Source organism: Lepus europaeus, chromosome 17 (assembly GCF_033115175.1).
Source record: "Lepus europaeus isolate LE1 chromosome 17, mLepTim1.pri, whole genome shotgun sequence".
Lineage (NCBI taxonomy): Eukaryota > Metazoa > Chordata > Mammalia > Lagomorpha > Leporidae > Lepus > Lepus europaeus.
Genome location: NC_084843.1, coordinates 37,534,271 through 37,551,552, shown reverse-complemented (window position 1 = coordinate 37,551,552; position 17,282 = coordinate 37,534,271). Strand labels below are relative to the sequence as shown.

General features: G+C 42.9%; 1 protein-coding gene across 4 annotated transcripts in view; it reads left to right on the top strand.

The window, feature by feature from the left end:
* The window catches only part of PCGF5 (polycomb group ring finger 5), a 124,382-nt gene that overhangs the window by 78,003 nt on the left and 29,097 nt on the right, over positions 1–17,282 (top strand). For all 4 annotated transcript variants that reach the window (XM_062214059.1, XM_062214061.1, XM_062214057.1 and 1 more), the window contains exons 4-6: positions 4,570–4,625; positions 4,740–4,799; positions 7,868–8,016. In XM_062214059.1, coding sequence (XP_062070043.1) covers positions 4,570–4,625; positions 4,740–4,799; positions 7,868–8,016 — 265 coding nt within the window. The remainder of the gene's footprint in view (positions 1–4,569; positions 4,626–4,739; positions 4,800–7,867; positions 8,017–17,282) is intronic.

The window sequence follows — 17,282 nt, the reverse complement described above, 5'->3', positions numbered from 1 at the left end:
TGGCTCCTGGTTGTGACCCCAGGCATTGGGGACATTTAGGGAGTAACTAGAGGATGGAAATATTCTCTTTCTCTTTTCAAGAATGTTTAAAATTGGGCTTTTCTCTTAGGCTCTAAAAGTGACTGTAGTTGCAGTTATTTTCACTATTTTAATACTCTATTTTTTTTAGCTACATGGCAGTAGAAAGACTAATAGACTAATTTTTAATTTATTAATTTCTCATGTATTCAAACAACATCTATGTAAAACTTAAAGAATTTTTAGAAAAGAGTACCAGGTACTTACCAATCAATTTAGGCAGTATAATGTTTTTAAAACCATGTATAGTCTATAAGATCATAATCTAAGATCTTTTATTCCTGGTTAGGAAATTGAAATTATCACATGACCTACCTAAGGTCTCACTGCGCAGGTCAAATGTCACTTTCCAGCTACAGTCCAGGTGCTGTCACTGCTAAAGTTTGTGTGTGTGTGTGTGTGTGTAAGATTTATTTATTTGAAAGGCAGAGTTAGAGAGAGAGAGAATCTTCCACTGCTAGTTTACTCCCCAAATGGCCATGATGGCCAGAGCTGGGCTGATCCAAAGCCAGGAGCCAGAAGCTTCTTCCAGGTCTCTCACGTGGGTGCAGGGACCTAAGGACTTGGACCATCTGCTACTGCTTTCCCAGGCCATTAGCAGGGAGCTAGATCAGAAGTGGCGCAGTCAGGACTTGAACTGGGGCTCAGAATGGGATGCCGGCACTGCAGGCGGCAGCTCAACCCGCTACGCCACAGCACCAGCCCCTAGAGTTGTTTTCTTCTCAGTGTTCCTGTTACAGCTCTAACACATCAACTGTTTGATCTTAGGGAGTTACACATCTGAAAACACAGCTAGATATTCTGTGAAACCTTTGATAGCTCTCTTACCTACCTGTATGATATTGGCCATCATTGCCTAAGACTGGATTTGGAATTCTTGGATTTCAAACTTCCTCTCCCCAATTTAGTTGGACTGTTTGTCTATAGGTAAATGTGTCTCTCAGTGGTTTCTTCAAAAACTCCGTTCCAAAACCATTAGTATCTTGTTAGAAATGATGGCTCTTGGACCCTGCTCGATCAGAAACTCTAGGGCTGGGGGCTGGCGCTGTGGCGCAGCAGGTTAACACCCTGGCCTAAAGCACCAGCATCCCATATGGGTGCTGCTTCGAGACCCGGCAGTCCCTCTTCTGATCCAGCTCTCTGCTATGGCCTGGGAAAGCAGCAGAAGATGGCCCAGTCCCTGGGCCCCTGCACCTGCGTAGAGACCCAGAAGAAGCTCCTGGCTCCTGGCTTCAGATCAGCACAGCTCCAGCCATTGCAGCCATCTGGGGAGTGAACCATTGGATGGAAGACCTCTCTCTGTCTGCCTCTCCTTCTCTCTGTGTGTAACTCTTTCAAATAAATAAATAAATCTTTGGGGGAAAAAAAAAAAAAGAAACTCTAGGGCTGGCGCCCACTTAGTTTATCAAGCCCTCTCAGTGACCCTAGGACGCACTAACGTTTGAGAAGTCCTGGGCTGCTGTGATCTGTGGTTCTGAGCAAGGCTTCTACTAATTGGATTTATATCCGTGCTGCTTAACCAGGGGTAGATTTGCCCCCAGGATACATTCAGCAACATCCAGAGATACTCTGTCAGTTCTGGGTAGGAGCCCCTGGCAGCCTGCAATGCACAGGGTAGCCTCCTTCACAACAAACTTAGCCAGCCCCAAATGCCAGTAGTGCTGAGGTAAGGAAACTCAGAGAACAAAGGGAATACATAGTTCCCAGTTTTGAAAATCAGAAACTGTCCTGTGACCGCCAGGGGAATGTGGGGCATGGAATCCAACAGCCTAAGAGGAGAGGCAACCGCCATCCAAGGGCACCTGTGGGTGCGCACCCTGGGCCTGGGTGCAGGCACTGTGGGTAGATGTCTGTGCTCACTGAGGAGGAAGTACTTCTCAGCAGAGAGCGGCGATGGGAGACAGGGATGCAGAGGTCTGAGGAGAGGAAAAACATTGTGTGTTCCCCCAGGCCCTAGGAGAATATATGGCCAGGGAAGCACAGTGCCATGTGAAGGAATGTGGTTTCTTTCCCCAGCCGTGGGTGCAGGTGCAGGTGCAGGTGCAGGGGCGGCAGAGGGTGGGCTTTCCCTAGAGTTGTGGTCATAGCAATAATCTTGGGCAGGGAAGCCAGGGTACCTGCAGAGGGTGATCTTGGTGACTGCCGTGTGTCCATCTCTACTGACCCAGGTTAGGGCAGCGAGGACATCAGAAGGGTGAGGAATGCCTCCGAGGAGACAGCAATGAACTGGTGGTTCCTGGTCTGTTTGTACAGTGAGAAGGGCTCCCTTTCGGGAATTTGGGAATAGGCACATAAGAAATAAGAAGGAAGCAGTCACGAATGCCAGGCTTAGAAAGAAAAAAGGTGGATGAGGGGACTCTTTTATTCAGAGAACACTGTGCATGTTTATATAGTCCTAACCATGTAAACTCTGGTTATTAAACATAGCCATAACTGTACTGGATAAATATATTAGTAATAAAATACATGGAAAAGAGAGTAAGGAGAAGTATACAACGAGAGGAGAAGAGGTGAGGGGACAGTGTACTTCTAAACCATTATCTTCTGTAAGTGGATGTCAGGAAAAGCATGGCTCTTACTTAAGGGAGAAGCTGCTAGAAGGAAGAATTTGGGTGTGAAAGCGGTTGCTCATGGGGTTGTAGGGGTCAGGAACGGAGAGGATGGAGCATGAGAATAGTTTTCATCCAGGCTGTAGAGGGGACTATGACCTTTAAGTTCAGTACATATATTTCAAATGTTAAGAAGAAACGAAGCAGTATTGTATGCGCTGCTATTACATAACTTGGAGAACTTTGTGAGCAAGTCAGTGTTTGAGGTAAGTCTTCAGAATAAGGTGACACCGGTGTGGTTGAAGAGCAGGAAGGAAGTGCTGGAGTCAGGATGGAGGGAGAAAGCCAGATGGGAGAGGTGGGGAATCCCGGGGTGCCTGAAGGGAGGAGAGCGGGAAGGGTAGCCCACATTCAGGCTGGAGGTCCGCCTGCAGTGTTGGGCAGGGAAATAGTGAGCAAAGTCATCCTTAGCATGTCAGGAGAGAGAAGGGAAGTCTGTCTCCACCACACGAAAGGAGGGGGTAGGAGGGAAAGCACAGGTGGGACAAATACTGAGAAGGAGCTGTGAGCGCTTGATTCGGGAGAGAAAGAAGCTCAGGTGGTTCTTTCATTTTGAGCTGGCTTGGGAGAGTTATGGTATTATTGAAAATCTAATTAATGAAAAGGGAGACAGTATTGACTGGAAGAGGCTAGATGAGACAGTTGACCAAGTTGGACGAGAGGGGGTGCCTGAGCTGTTTGGCACCTGTTGGCAGTACGGAGCATGAACTCGGGAGAGTTGCAGCACAATTTCGAAGCCACAAAAGAGGAGACCCCCACGGAAGACAGCCTGTAGCAAAGGTGGGAGTGCAGAGTAGAGGGCGCTGGAGAAAAGAAGGCACAGAGAAACAGGGAAGGACAGATGGGGGAAAGGACAGAACAGAGTGGAAAGGCCACTCCAGGGAGGCGGTACTAGACAGCGCCATCAGCCCACTGCCGAGCAGTGCTGGCGAAGAATCCATTTTAAAAACTGAACTTTTTGAGGTTTAATTCTAGAACTAATTAAACCCATTCAGCACGAACGTTCGGGACAGTTTGGAGAGTCCAGTGGAGTCTGAAGTGAACAGAGCGTGTGGCAGGTTATGCTTGCACGTTTTCCCAGTTAGAGTGAGCGGCCGAATACCAGCTTGAAAGGACAATGCATTTCGCGGAAGCTTTTGTTTTATGTTAGATGTGGGGACCCTCTGCATCCTGGCAGTTAGAGAAGAACTATGCTGTCGCACAGGATGACAGAGATGATGGGGGAGCAAGAGGAGGGGAGCGACGGCATGAAAGCCACAAAAAAAGAATGCAGTTTGGATGGCAGGAAAAAACAGGAAGATGTCAAGATAATACTGGAAGGGAGATGCAGCCTGTTTCCTTTCCGGAAAAAAGCCAGGGTTGTGGTGGAGGATTCGGGAGTGGGGGTGTCAGCGTTTGCTGCACGGCAGCCCCTGCCCGACAGACGCCCTGCAGATTTGGTCTTGAAACAATCAGTGGCTCTCAGTCCCCTGTTGGCCATCAGCAGGGCTGCTCGGCTCCTCCACCTGGCGCCTGCCCCTCTAGAGGAGATGAGAGTGAGCAGAAGCGTGGGGTGCCCCTTGGGGCTCAGCTCCGAACTCAGCACTGTCACCTGTACCACACGCTGTTGGCCTGACCGGGTTCCGGGCTCACCCACATGCTCAGGGTGGGACGGACAGCAGGCTCCACCCTTTCCTCTGGGTGGGGAGCAGAGGGTCACCTCAGAGGGTTTGTTGTAGAGGGAGAGCTGGGGACTGGAACCATTTGCAGTCGCATGCAGTGGGCATTCTGTTCTGTACTTGGTTATACAAACGAGGTGCCGCTCTCACTTCTTTACTCACCTGCTGGATTTGGATGTCTTCATCGTTAGCGTGTTCTTTTTCTCTCTCCCTCCCCTTCAAAGGTTGGATAATACATTAGAGGAAATTATATTTAAGCTGGTCCCCGGACTCCGAGAACGTAAGTTACCTTTATATGTTGTGGACTTTCATGTTTTGTGACATCAATATTTCTATTAAGGATTTCATGATTTTCCTATGGTTTCTATACTGTTGTTTTTTTTTTTTCTTTTAGAAGAACTTGAGCGGGAATCTGAATTTTGGAAGAAAAATAAGCCTCAAGAAAATGGACAAGGTGATTTGCTTTATGTCTGTATTAAACAGAATTTCCCAAATTGGTCAGTGTTTGTAGCTTTGGTAAACCAACCTCTCCAAGCTCAACCTTCTCCTACACAAAATTCATGTGTCCCTTAGTTAAATTAGTTACACTTAGTTATCCCCTATTTCTCTTTGGGAAATTTTACAAATGTGTGTAAATCTGGTGTCACTCCAGTTGAGGGTAACTGGGAAGAGAAAAGGTAGATAAAACAGAACACTAAATTATTATAGGAATTATTTCTAGAGAGCTAAAGGAAGAAATAGCCATAGTTTGCAATTAAGTAGTGAGGGTTTTTTGTTTTTGTTTTTCTGTATTTATCTGGGTGTTTGATTTAAAAGGAGAGGGAACTGAGCCCTGGCTGAGAGCCGGATCAGGAGATGTTGCTGTACTGATGCTCTGAAGCGAAGTTGTCCCAGCAGGGGCTCATATGATACTCACATGTATGTCCTGGCTATTAAAAATATGGTTTCACTGCTTATATGGGAAGTTTTCCCATCTCCTTGGCTAAGTGTCTAAATCTGAGTCCCCAGGAGACTAAGCAGTTGGTGATTTTTTTTAATAAATAATTTAAACAGTGATGAACATTACTGGGCAGAGAAAAGGCTTTTTGTATGTGTATGAGCCACACAAAAGGATGTCTAAAGTTATAAGACAGTAGCCTTCCCATTTTTTAACATGAGGTTTTATTGAAGGGGTATTAAAAGGCATTGGAATCTGAAGATATATATACGTCTTTGTGGGCTCACTTATGGAAGCCAAAGCTGCATCTTCAGTTATACAGCACTAAGGGGGGTGAGGAAATGCCGTCTTCTTTGATCTGTAAAATGAAGATCATGGTTTTACTGGTTCGGCTACGCTGTGCGGGGCTGTTGTCCCATGGCAGGGGAGGTTTGATGGTTGGAATAAGGTAGCAAGGGACTGCTGTTCATCCATCACAGCCAACAGCGAGGAAGAAGCTAAGCCTAACAAAAAAAATGACTTAACTGAGGGTTTGTTTGGCCCAAGTGTACACTCCAGTTAGACAGTAGTGCTACCATAAAAACACAGATAATGAAATGTTCCTGGTTTTGACTGCCTGTTGAAGAGACCAGGAGCTGGGGGTTGTCATGACAAGTTACGTGGTAGTAGGTTCAGTCTGCGACTCTATCATGGGTGGACTTGTGAAGGGCTGTAGCCTCTTTGTCCATTTTAACTCTTTTCCCGTTGTTTCTCCCTTTCTGAGGCATTTATGATGTTTAGCACTTAGTTTAGGTAGAGAGTTTGGGTCTTGTCTTGGGGCTGAGAGTTTGATCCATAAAAAGCAGCTCTTATCTGTGTGATTTCTCTATGACATGCAGAAGAAAACCCACCTTCCCCTAGGGCACATCTGTAATACTTGTTTTTTCAAAGATTTATGTATTTTTTCTATTTAAAAGCTGGAGTTAGAGTGCACACTTCCATCTGCTGGTTTACTCCCCAAGTGGCCATGATAGTCAGGGCTGGGCTAGGTCAAAGCCAGGAGCATGGAACCTCATCTGATTCTCCCATGTCAGTGGCAGGGGCCCAAGCACTTGGACCATCTTCTGCTGCTTTCCCATGCACATTAGCAGGGAGCTGGATCGGAAGTGGAGCAGCTGGGACCTACACTGGTACTCATATGGGATGCGGGCATCACAGGGGCCACCTTGACTCTGTGCACTTACAGGGCTGACCCCGAACATCTATAGTGCTTTTATTATAGTCATTGAGGAGGAGCTGACCTGTCATTTTGGGGACTGGAGATTTTTCTACAATGTAATGCCTGACTGGCTAATTTTTTCAAGTTTTGGCTTAAAAGTATTTCATCTGAAATCTTCCCTGAATCTTTGCCTCACCACCAAAGTTTAGATGAGTTTCCTCTTTTATATGCAGCCATGTAGCAAGCCCATTTTTCCTGTCCCGTCTTGCAGTTGTCAACTTTGACCTGCATTTCATCCTGTGCTCTGACCACTATGCCCGTGCAGGTGACAACACTCTAGTTTGGTCTGGTTCCCCCAGGTCTAGCACAGTACATGCCTAACATCCAGTTAAAGGTACTCAATAAATAAATTAATCAGTTAACATATGTAATAGGTTAAATATGAGCTTACTTTAAAAAGTCTGTGGAGGCATCAGCGCTGTGGCGCAGTGAGTGGACGCCCTGACTTGAAGTACTGGCATCCCATATGAGCGCTGGTTTGAGACCCAGCTGCTCCACATCCGATCCCACAATCTGCTATGGCCTGGGAAAGCAGTGGAGGATGGCCCAAATCCTTGGGCCCCTGCACCCGCATGGGAGACCCAGATGAAGCTCCTGGCTCCTGGCTTCGGATCCACACAATTCCAGCCATTGTGGCCAGTTGGAGAGTGAACCAGCAGATGGAAGACCTCTCTCTCTCTCTCTCTTTCTCTTTCTCTCTGCCTCTCCTCTCTCTGTGTAACTCTGACTTTCAAATAAAAATGAATAAAATCTTTAAAATTCTGTGGAAAAATGAAATTAAAAGACAAAAACTTTGGAAATTCTTGAATAGTTTTTTTCATAATAGGCATTTTCCACCAACTTTTTGAAGAACCCTCATATATTGGTGTATAATACAAAATGTGCCACTCAGATTTCCTTAAGGGAGTTCTATGTGTGTGTATATTATTTTCAATTTCTGATTTTATGAATATCTAATGTGAAAATTTGAGAACTTAAAATATTTTGTAGCTTGCAAAATACATGTTTTTGGTTTGAATATATTATCTCATGTACACATAGAATTGGAAGTGTTTTTTTATGTCTTGTCTACTTGAGGTCATCATTAATTACAGTAATTTTTGTGACCCAGTGCATTTTTGTGGGTCTTTCATTTGGATTCCCCCATGGGCTTGGAAATCTTAAGCTAGGTTACGAAGTTTCTCAAAAATGCTTCCATTGTTGAGTTGGTTGGAACATTTTCAATGTATTGGAAAACATTTCCTAAAGGTGACTTTTGTTCAGATGATTAATGTGTTGTTGCTTAACTTGTAAAGCATCCTTGAGTTCTATACCTTAAATTTTACAGATGATACTTCAAAAGCTGACAAACCTAAACTAGATGAAGAAGGTGATGAAAATCAAGATGATAAAGACTATCACAGAAGTGACCCCCAAATTGCCATATGTCTAGATTGTTTACGAAATAACGGACAGTCGGGAGACAACGTGGTAAAGGTGAGTAGACGGGTACAGCTACGTCGTCTTATAGTTTTATAATAAACCTTTGTTAATTTGTTGCAGAATTTTATCATGCTTAAAAATGCTCACTTTTGAAGTTTTAATTAACAGAATCAAGTGGACTTCCTGTCTCTGACAGTCCAAGCAGTTGATTGTTTATTACAGACACCTTTTTCAGTCTTGCCAACCGAACCATCCTGTCAATGCCAATGCCACCACCTAGTGGTTGGCATAAAGAATCACACCTCATTTTCTGCTGTCCTCCTTTTTGTACCTTTGTTGAGTTTCTGTGCTTTCTTACCCCATCCCTCCTTATTTTAAGTGTTAAAGTAACCATAGATAATTTCATGCCAGGAAATGGCCCTTTTATTCCTTGTGTTATGACTTTCTTCGTTCTCTATTTTCCTATTTTAATTTATAAATCAACAAAGCTTTCCTTGTCATGACTAATGCAGTTTATGAAAAATATATTTATTTGGTTTTGCAGCAAAATTAAATGCTGTAAAGTGCCTGCAAACTTTTAAAGTCCTTTAAGGTTCTCAGTTATTTCCTATGGAATCTCCGATCCTGTTTCCTTCTGTGTCTGCTAAACGAGCCTTTTCGTGAAGGATCTTTATAGAAAGTCTTTTTTTTTTTTTAACCCTACTCCTCTTCTTGATTTTCTTTAGTCTTTAGATGATGTTGCTTAAATGATGTTTTCTGCTTTTTTTCATTGCAAGCAGCCTTACTTTTCATTATAAATGTTTGCTACTTTATCTTATAAATAGGATTTTTTTTATCACTTTGTCCTATCAAATGTCAGCCACTGAGAATAGTGTTTCTCTATTTTTATTCTATGTTTTCTTTCAAAAGCCTATATCCATTGTCTCTAGAATTTTCTTTGACTTCCTCTCAGTCTGTAAGACAGTGGGCTGAATTTTTTTTATTAATACTTTTTTAAAGATTTATTTATTTGAAAGGCAGAGTGAGAAAGAGAGATACAGATCTTCTATCCACTGGTTTGCCCACAACAGGAATTCTGTCCAGCTCTTCCATATGGATGGCAGAAACCTAAGTTCCTGGGCTGTTATCCACTGCCTCCCAGGCACCTTGGCAGTCAGCTGGATTGGGACTCAGACCAGATCTGTGGTGTGGGATGTTCAGCTTAACCTGCTGCACACAGTGCCTGCCCTTTTAATAATACATTTAATGATATTTCCTTATTAGGAAATGAGAAACCTAATTTATCAACTCTGATTAAGTTTTCCAAGCATCTTGCAACAATGAATATAGATGAACACAATAATTCAGTGGATATTAGAAGAAAAAAAAAATCTTTCAACCAGTGAACTTGGTTAGTTATAAGATAAAGGGGCTTTGCTTGGGTCAGGCATGTCAGAATGGGCAGCAGTCGCTAGGGAACTGGCCCCGTACCTGGTCCTTCCGGTGTTCCGTGCTGCCTGAGTGTCGGTGCAGCAGCTCCCGTACGCCTTCCCATCAGTGTCCGTCGGTGTGTTTGTGTCTTTTTTGCCAGTCATTTCTGTAATCCCCTTTGGGAAAGGTTCTTCACAGAGACTGTGCTCATCCTGTAGCTCTGTGGTTCAGGAGTGATTATCTCATGGAGCTGAATATCTTTTCATTAGTAAACATCAAGTCATTTTTGCTGCATGATTCCAGTGTGAAAACCACTGAGGGAAATTCATCTGAAAAGCTACCTGCCTCGATTCTTTTGACCTCTTTGATGTTTCATACCACTGAGTTGACCTTTCTTCACCTTCATTCTTTACCCTTATTCTTAAAACAACTTTCTTTCCTTACGAATGACTTGTACTGTGCTACTTAATTTTCACCTTTTTCTCCCAGACCATCTCCACGCTGTCTCCCTCTGATGTGGGCTCTTGCCTTCTACTTGACAGATGTGGGTGTGTCCCGGTAGTACTTTCTCTATATTCATTCTGCAAAGTCTCTTCCATGTTTTATGGATTCAGCTATGTGAGCACTTTAAAATCCCCATTTTCAATTCTGCCATGTTTTCCAAATTCAAGAATGATGAGGGTACTTCAGAAAGTTCATGGAAATGGAAATAAGAGATTTGGGTGCAAAAAAAAAGTTTTTGAAATCCATGCATATTGTTCCCCTGATACACGTTTCCCATGTACTTCTTGAAGACCCTTGGTACTTCCTGGAACACCAGCCAGTCATGTGAGTTGAAAACCTTCAGCCATCTTTGATCTTTTTTCCTTCAAAAACTTTCCCTAGTTTAGTGCTGCTCACCTTTACATCTCGATTTTTTTAAAAAATTAGTTTGTGTTTCTCTACCTGTAATTTCTCCTTTATTATCTGAGGCCAGGGCCACTTGCCCGAGTGTGAGCAGGACAGATGAGGTTCAGAGTCAGATAGGTGACTACTTTAGGGTTTGTGGGCCATGAGGTCAGTGTTGGAACCCCTCCACTTGTTAACGGTAGCACTGGAGCAGCCATAGACAATAGTGAATGATTGGCATTGTTGTGTTCCAATAAAACTACGTAGGAAAACTGGTCATCAGCCCAATTTTGCCTGAGGGCATGGCCATAGTTGGTCTTCTTCTGGCCCATAGAATCAAGTCTTAACTCCTTATGTTAGCATTCAGTGTCCTTCTCTAACAGCTCCTCTCTGGTTGAGTTTATGTCCATTAGAGCCATCAGCAAAGCCCCCTCTCAAGACAGATGATTGGAGCTCTGCCCATGAGTGCCACATGCATTTTGGAAAGTATGGATCTAGAACACACGAAGGCTCGTGTTGTGACCATGGAAGTGCCTGCAGAGCCTTGAGCATCCCTTCCTCTGTGCCACAGTCCTCTCTCTCACTGTCGTCCTCCTGTGCTTCTGTCGAGGCCCCAGCACAGAACTGTCTTCACTGTGATGCTGTTTCCAGTCTTGTGAAGGAGGCCATTGGCAGGGGCAGCCGTGAACCCACTGAAGCGCAACACCAGCCCCTCTGCTCTGAAATTCCGCGGGGCTCCTGTTTATCACTCAGTTAGGACTTGGTTCACTCTGTGTTAAGGATGAGAGGTGCTGGTACTGTCTTTACCTTTTTCAATGTAGGTGTTAGCTTGAAACCAGGCTGAAAAGCCCTTAGAGGCAGAGACACAACGCCTGTTGCTTTGTAGCCTTCTCAGCTGTCTCATTCCCCTGAAGCAGGGTACGGGGCTCAAACACACTCATGGGGTATCAAGTTTGTACTGACTTTTAAAAAAAAATTAATTACTACTTAATTTTATTGAAGAGGCAAATCTTCCATTTGCTGGTTCGCTGTCCAAATGCCATCATTTGAGCCAGGCCAAATCCATGAGACTAGAACTCAGCTCTGTATTCCCACATGGGTGGCAGGGATCCAAGTACTAAACACTGAACAGCACCAAAGCTAGTCCTAACAGACATGAACACTGCACCCTGCGATGACAGAATATACCAGGGCACTCAACATTTGTGGGAAACAGAATTAAGTTTATTTGCTGCAAAAATTTCTGAAGTGCATACATAAGTTGTTTATGATATGTATTTGAACTTTTCAGTGACATTTTTTTCAGGGTAGAACATATGTTAGGCTACAAAGCGAATTTCAATAAATATAAAAGACTTTCAATTGCAGTTATACCAAGTATATTCTCTAACCACAAGAGAATGAAATCAGAAATAAATCATAGTCGGCCGGCGCCGCAGCTCAACAGGCTAATCCTCCGCCTAGCGGCACCGGCACACCAGGTTCTAGTCCTGGTCGGGGCGCCGGATTCTGTCCCGGTTGCTCCTCTTCCAGGCCAGCTCTCTGCTATGGCCTGGGAGTGCAGTGGAGGATGGCCCAAGTGCTTGGGCCCTGCACCCCATGGGAGACCAGGAGAAGCACCTGGTTCCTGCCTTTGGATCAGCGCGGTGCACCGGCGGCAGCGTGCCGGCCGCGGCAGCCACTGGAGGGTGAACCAACGGCAAAGGAAGACCTTTCTCTCTGTCTCTCTCTCTCACTGTCCACTCTGCCTGTCAAAAAAAAAAAAAAAAGAAAGAAAGAAAGAAAGAAATCATAGTCAGAAACATGCACAATTCACAAGTATGTGGAAGTTGAACAGCATACTCTTAACCAATGGATCAAAGAAGAAATCACAAGGAAGATTAGAAGATGTCTTTAAATGAATGATAGTGGAAGCATAGCATACTCAAAGTTATGGGATGCAGCAAAAGCAGTGCCCACAGAGAAATTTATAGCTGTAAACTCATTACGAAAGGAAGAAAATCAGGATTGGTATTGTAGCACAACAGGCTCTAAGCCACCACCTGGGACACCCACATCCCATGTCAGCAGAGTGCCTGAGATGCTGTCGTCCTTCCTCCTAACCTTCCTAGGAAGCAGCAGCTGATGGCCGAGTACTTGAACCCTTGCCACCCACAGGGCAGACCTGGACAGAGTCCCAGCCCTGGGTATTGCAGGCATTTGGAGAGTGGACCAGTGGATAGGGGATCTCTGTCTCCTTCCTGTGTCACTCTGACTTTGAAATAAATAAATACTATTTTTAGAAGGACAATATCAAATTAATAACCTAATTTTCCAACTTAAGGACTAGGAAAAAGGGCAAACTAAAATCAAGAAAATGAAGGAAATGGTAAAGGTTATATTAGAAAAAAAAATCAAATAGAACAAAAAAATAGAGAAAGCTTTAAAGTTTATTCTTTGAGATCAACAAAACTGATAAATTTTTTGCTAAACAGACAAAGAGAAAACTTTCAAGATCAGAAATGAAATGGGGCATTACTACCAAGTGTACAGCAAGAGAAGTGATTGTAAAGCAATGCTATGAATGATTGTATGCCAACATTGTATTACCAAAACTGACTCACAAAGAAATAGGACATCTGAGTGAATCTATAAGTAAAGAAATAAACGTGGTTGTAAAATAACTAAATAAAACTTCCATAGCAATCCAAACATTTAAAGAAGTGACACCAAGCTTAAACTCTTCCAAAAGACAGAGAAGAGGAGGGACTGCTTCCCAACTCACTCTGTGAGGCCAGTATTATCCTGATAGCAAAACCAAAGACATCACAGTGTGAGAGAACTGGGGGAATTTCATGCATCAAAGGACACAGGCAACTTATGGAATGGAAGAAGATACTGCAAATCATGTACCTGATAACCAGTTAAAACCCACAATATATATAAAGAACTCTGGGGACCGGCGGTGTGGCACAGTGGGCAAAGCTGCTGCCTGCAGTGCTGCCATCCTGTCTGGGCACCAGTCACTCCACTTCAATCCAGTTTCCTGCTAATGTGCCTGGGAAAGCAGCCGTCCATGTGGAAGACCCAGAAAGAGCTCATGGCTTCGGCTCGCCCCAGTCCTGGGTGTTGTGGCCATTTGGGGAGTGAACCAGTGGATGGAAGATCTCTCTGTGTGTCTCTCTCTGTCTCTGTAACTCTGCCTTTTAAATAAATAAATGCAATTAAAAAAAAAATACCCAGGAATAAATTTAAAAAAAAAAACAAAAACTCTACAAGTCAACAAAAAATGAAATAATGCAGTTAAAAATTAGGCAAAGGAATTAAATAGACATTTCTCCAAGATTTTATTTTATTTTTTAAACCTTTATTTAATATAAATTTCAAAAGTACAACTTTTGGATTATAGCGGTTTTTCTCCCCACAAACCATCCATCTCCTACTCCCTCTCCCATCCCATTCTTCATTAAGATTCATTTTTAATTATCTTTATATACAGAATATCAACTTAGTATATGCTAAGTAAAGATTTCAACAGTTTGCACCCACACAGTACTGTTTGAATACTAGTTTGACCACTAATTTGCATAGTACAATACATTAAGGGCAGAAATCCTACATGGGGAGTAAGTGCACGGTGACTCCCATAGTTGATTTAAAATGCACACTCTTATTTATGACGTCAGTAATCACCTGAGGCTCTTGTCTGAGCTGCCAAGGCTATGGAAGCCTCTTGAGTTCACAAACTCTGATCTTATTTAGACAAGGCCATAATCAAAGTGAAAAGTACTTCCTTCTTTGATGGCCCGTTCTTTCCGCTGGGATCTCACTCACAGAGATCTTTCATTTAGGTCATTTTTTGCCACAGTGTCTTGGCTTTCCATGCTTGAGAAACTCTCATGGGCATATTTAGCCAGATCCGAATGCCTTAAGGGCTGATTCTGAGGCCCAAGTACTGTTTAGGACATCTGCCATTCTGAGTCTGCTGTGTATTCTGCTTCCCATGTTGGATCATTCTCTCCTTTTTAATTCTATCTGTTATTATTTTTTTTATTTTTATTTATTTTTGACAGAGTGGACAGTGAGAGAGAGAGACAGAGAGAAAGGTCTTCCTTTGCCTTTGGTTCACCCTCCAATGGCTGCCGAGGCTGGCGCACTGCCGCTGGCGCACCACGCTGATCCGAAGCCAGGAGCCAGGTGCTTCTCTTGGTCTCCCATGGGGTGCAGGGCCCAAGCACTTGGGCCATCCTCCACTGCACTCCCGGGCCACAGCAGAGAGCTGGCCTGGAAGAGGGGCAGCTGGGACAGAATCTGGCGCCCCGACCAGGACTAGAACCTGGTGTGCCGGCGCCGCTAGGTGGAGGATTAGCTTATTGAGCTGAGGCGCCAGCCTAATTCTATCAGTTATTGTTAGCAGACACTGGTCTTGTTTATGTGATCCCTTTGACACTTAATCCTATCTTTATGATCAATTATGAACTTAAACTGATCACTTTGACTAGTAAGATGGCATTGGTACATGCCAACTTAATGGGATTTGTAATCCCATGCAAGTTTCTAGCTCTACCATTAGGGGTAAGTCCGAATGAGCATGTGCCAAACTGTACATCTCCTCCCTCTCTTATTCCCACCCTTATATTTAACAGGGATCAATTTTCAGTTAAATTTAAACACCTAAGCATAACTGTATGTTAATTAAAGAGTTCAACCAATGGTATTAAGTAGAACAAGAAAATACTAAAAAGAATAAAATAATAAGCTGTTCCTTTTAGGTGCTCAGTTGTCACAGATCAGGGAGAACATATGATATTTGTCCCTTTGGGACTGGCTTATTTCACACAGCATAATGTTTTCCTGATTCCTCCATTTTGTAGCAAATAACTGGATTTCATTTTTTTTTTTTTACCGCTGTATAGTATCCCATAATTTCTTTATCCACTGTACTGTTGATGGGCATTTAGGTTGATTCCATGTCTTAGCTATTGTGAATGGAACTGCAATAAACATTGAGGTGCAGACAGCTCTTTTATTTGCCAATTTAATTTCCTTTGGGTAAATTCCAAGGAGTGGGATGGCTGGGTCATGTGGTAGGGCTATATTCAGGTTTCTGAGGAATCTCCATACTGTCTTCCATAGTGGCTTTATCAGTTTGCATTCCCACCAATGGTGGGTTAGTGTCCCTTTTTCCCCACATCCTCACCAACATATGTTGTTGTTTGATTTCTATATATGAGCCATTCTAACCAGGGTGAGGTGAAACCTCATTGTGGTTTTGATTTGCATTTCCCTGATGGCTAGTGATCCTGAACATTTTTTCATGTGTCTGTTGGCTGTTTGGATTTCCTCTTTTGAAAAATGTCTATTGAGGTCCTTGGCCCATCTCTTAAGTGGGTTGTTTGTTTTGTTGTTGTGGAGTTTCTTGATCTCTTTGTAGATTCTAGTTATTAATTCTTTATCAGTTGCATAATTTACAAAAAATTTTCCCCTTCTGTCGGTTGCCTCTTCACTTTCCTGTTTCTTTTGCAGTACAGAAATTTCTCAATTTGATGTAATCCCAATTGTTAATTCTAGCCTTGACTGCCTGTGCCTATGGGATCTTTTCCAAGAAGTCTTTGCCTGTGCCTATATCTTGCAGGGTTTCTCCAATGTTCTCTAGTAATTTGATGGTGTTGGGTTGTAGATTTAGATCTTTAATCCATGTTGAGTGGATTTTTGTGTAAGGTGTAAGGTAAGGGTCTTGCTTCATACTTCTGCATGTGGAAATCCAGTTTTCCCAGTACCATTTGCTGAATAGACTGCCCCTTGCTCCAGAAGTTGGTTTTAGCTCCTTGATCAAATATAAGTTGGTTGTAGATGTTTGGGTTGATTTCTGGTGTTTCTGTTCTGTACCATTGGTCTATCCATATATTTCTGTACCAGTACCATGCTATTTTGGTAACAACTGCCCTGTAGTATGTCTTGAAATCTAGCATTGTGATGCCTCCGGCTTTGTTTTTGTTGTACAGATTGCTTTAGCTATTCGAGGTCTCCTGTGTCTCCATATGAATTTCAGCATCATTTTATCCAGATCTGAGAAGAATGTCTTTGGTATTTTGATTGGTATCACATTGAAATTATAAATTGCTTTTGGGAGAATGGACATTTTGATGATATTGATTCTTCTAATCCATGAACATGGAAGATTTTTTCATTTTTTGGTATCCTCTTCTATTTCTTTAAGATTTTGTAATTTTCATTGTAGAGATCTTTAACATCCTTGGTTAAGATTATTCCAAGGTATTTGATTGTTTTTGTGGCTATTGTGAATGGGATTGATCTTAGCAGTTCTTTCTCAGCGATGGTATTGTCTCTGTATACAAAGGCTGTTGATTTTTGTGCATTGATTTTATATCCTGCTACTTTGCCAAACTCTTCTATGAGTTCCAATAGTCTTAGTGGAGTTCTTAGGATCCCCTAAATAAAGAATCATATCATCTGCAAAGAGGGATAGTTTGAGTTCTTCCTTCCCAATTTGTATCCCTTTAACTTCTTTTTCTTGCCTAATGGCTTTGGCAAAAACTTCCAGTACTGTATTGAATAGCAGTGATGAGAGTGGGCATCCCTGTCTGGTACCAGATCTCAGTGGAAATGCTTCCAACTTTTCCCCATTCAATAGGATGCTGGCCGTGGGTTTTTCATATATTGCTTTGATTGTACTGAGGAATGTTCCTTCCATACCCAGTTTGCTTAGAGTTTTCATTATGAAAGGGTGTTGTATTTTGCCAAATGCTTTCTATGCGTCTATTGAAATAATCATATGGTTTTTCTTCTGCAGTCTGTTAATGTGGTGTATCACATTGATTGTTTTGTGAACACTGAACCATTCCTGCATACCAGGGATAAATCCTACTTGGTCTTGGTGGATGATCTTTCTGATGTGTTGTTGCATTCTATTGGCCAGAATTTTATTGAAGATTTTTGCGTCTATGTTCAGCAGTCTCCCCAGATTTTATACACTGACCACCAGCAATGTGGACAGATGCTTAGGAGCAGGGATTTGACCT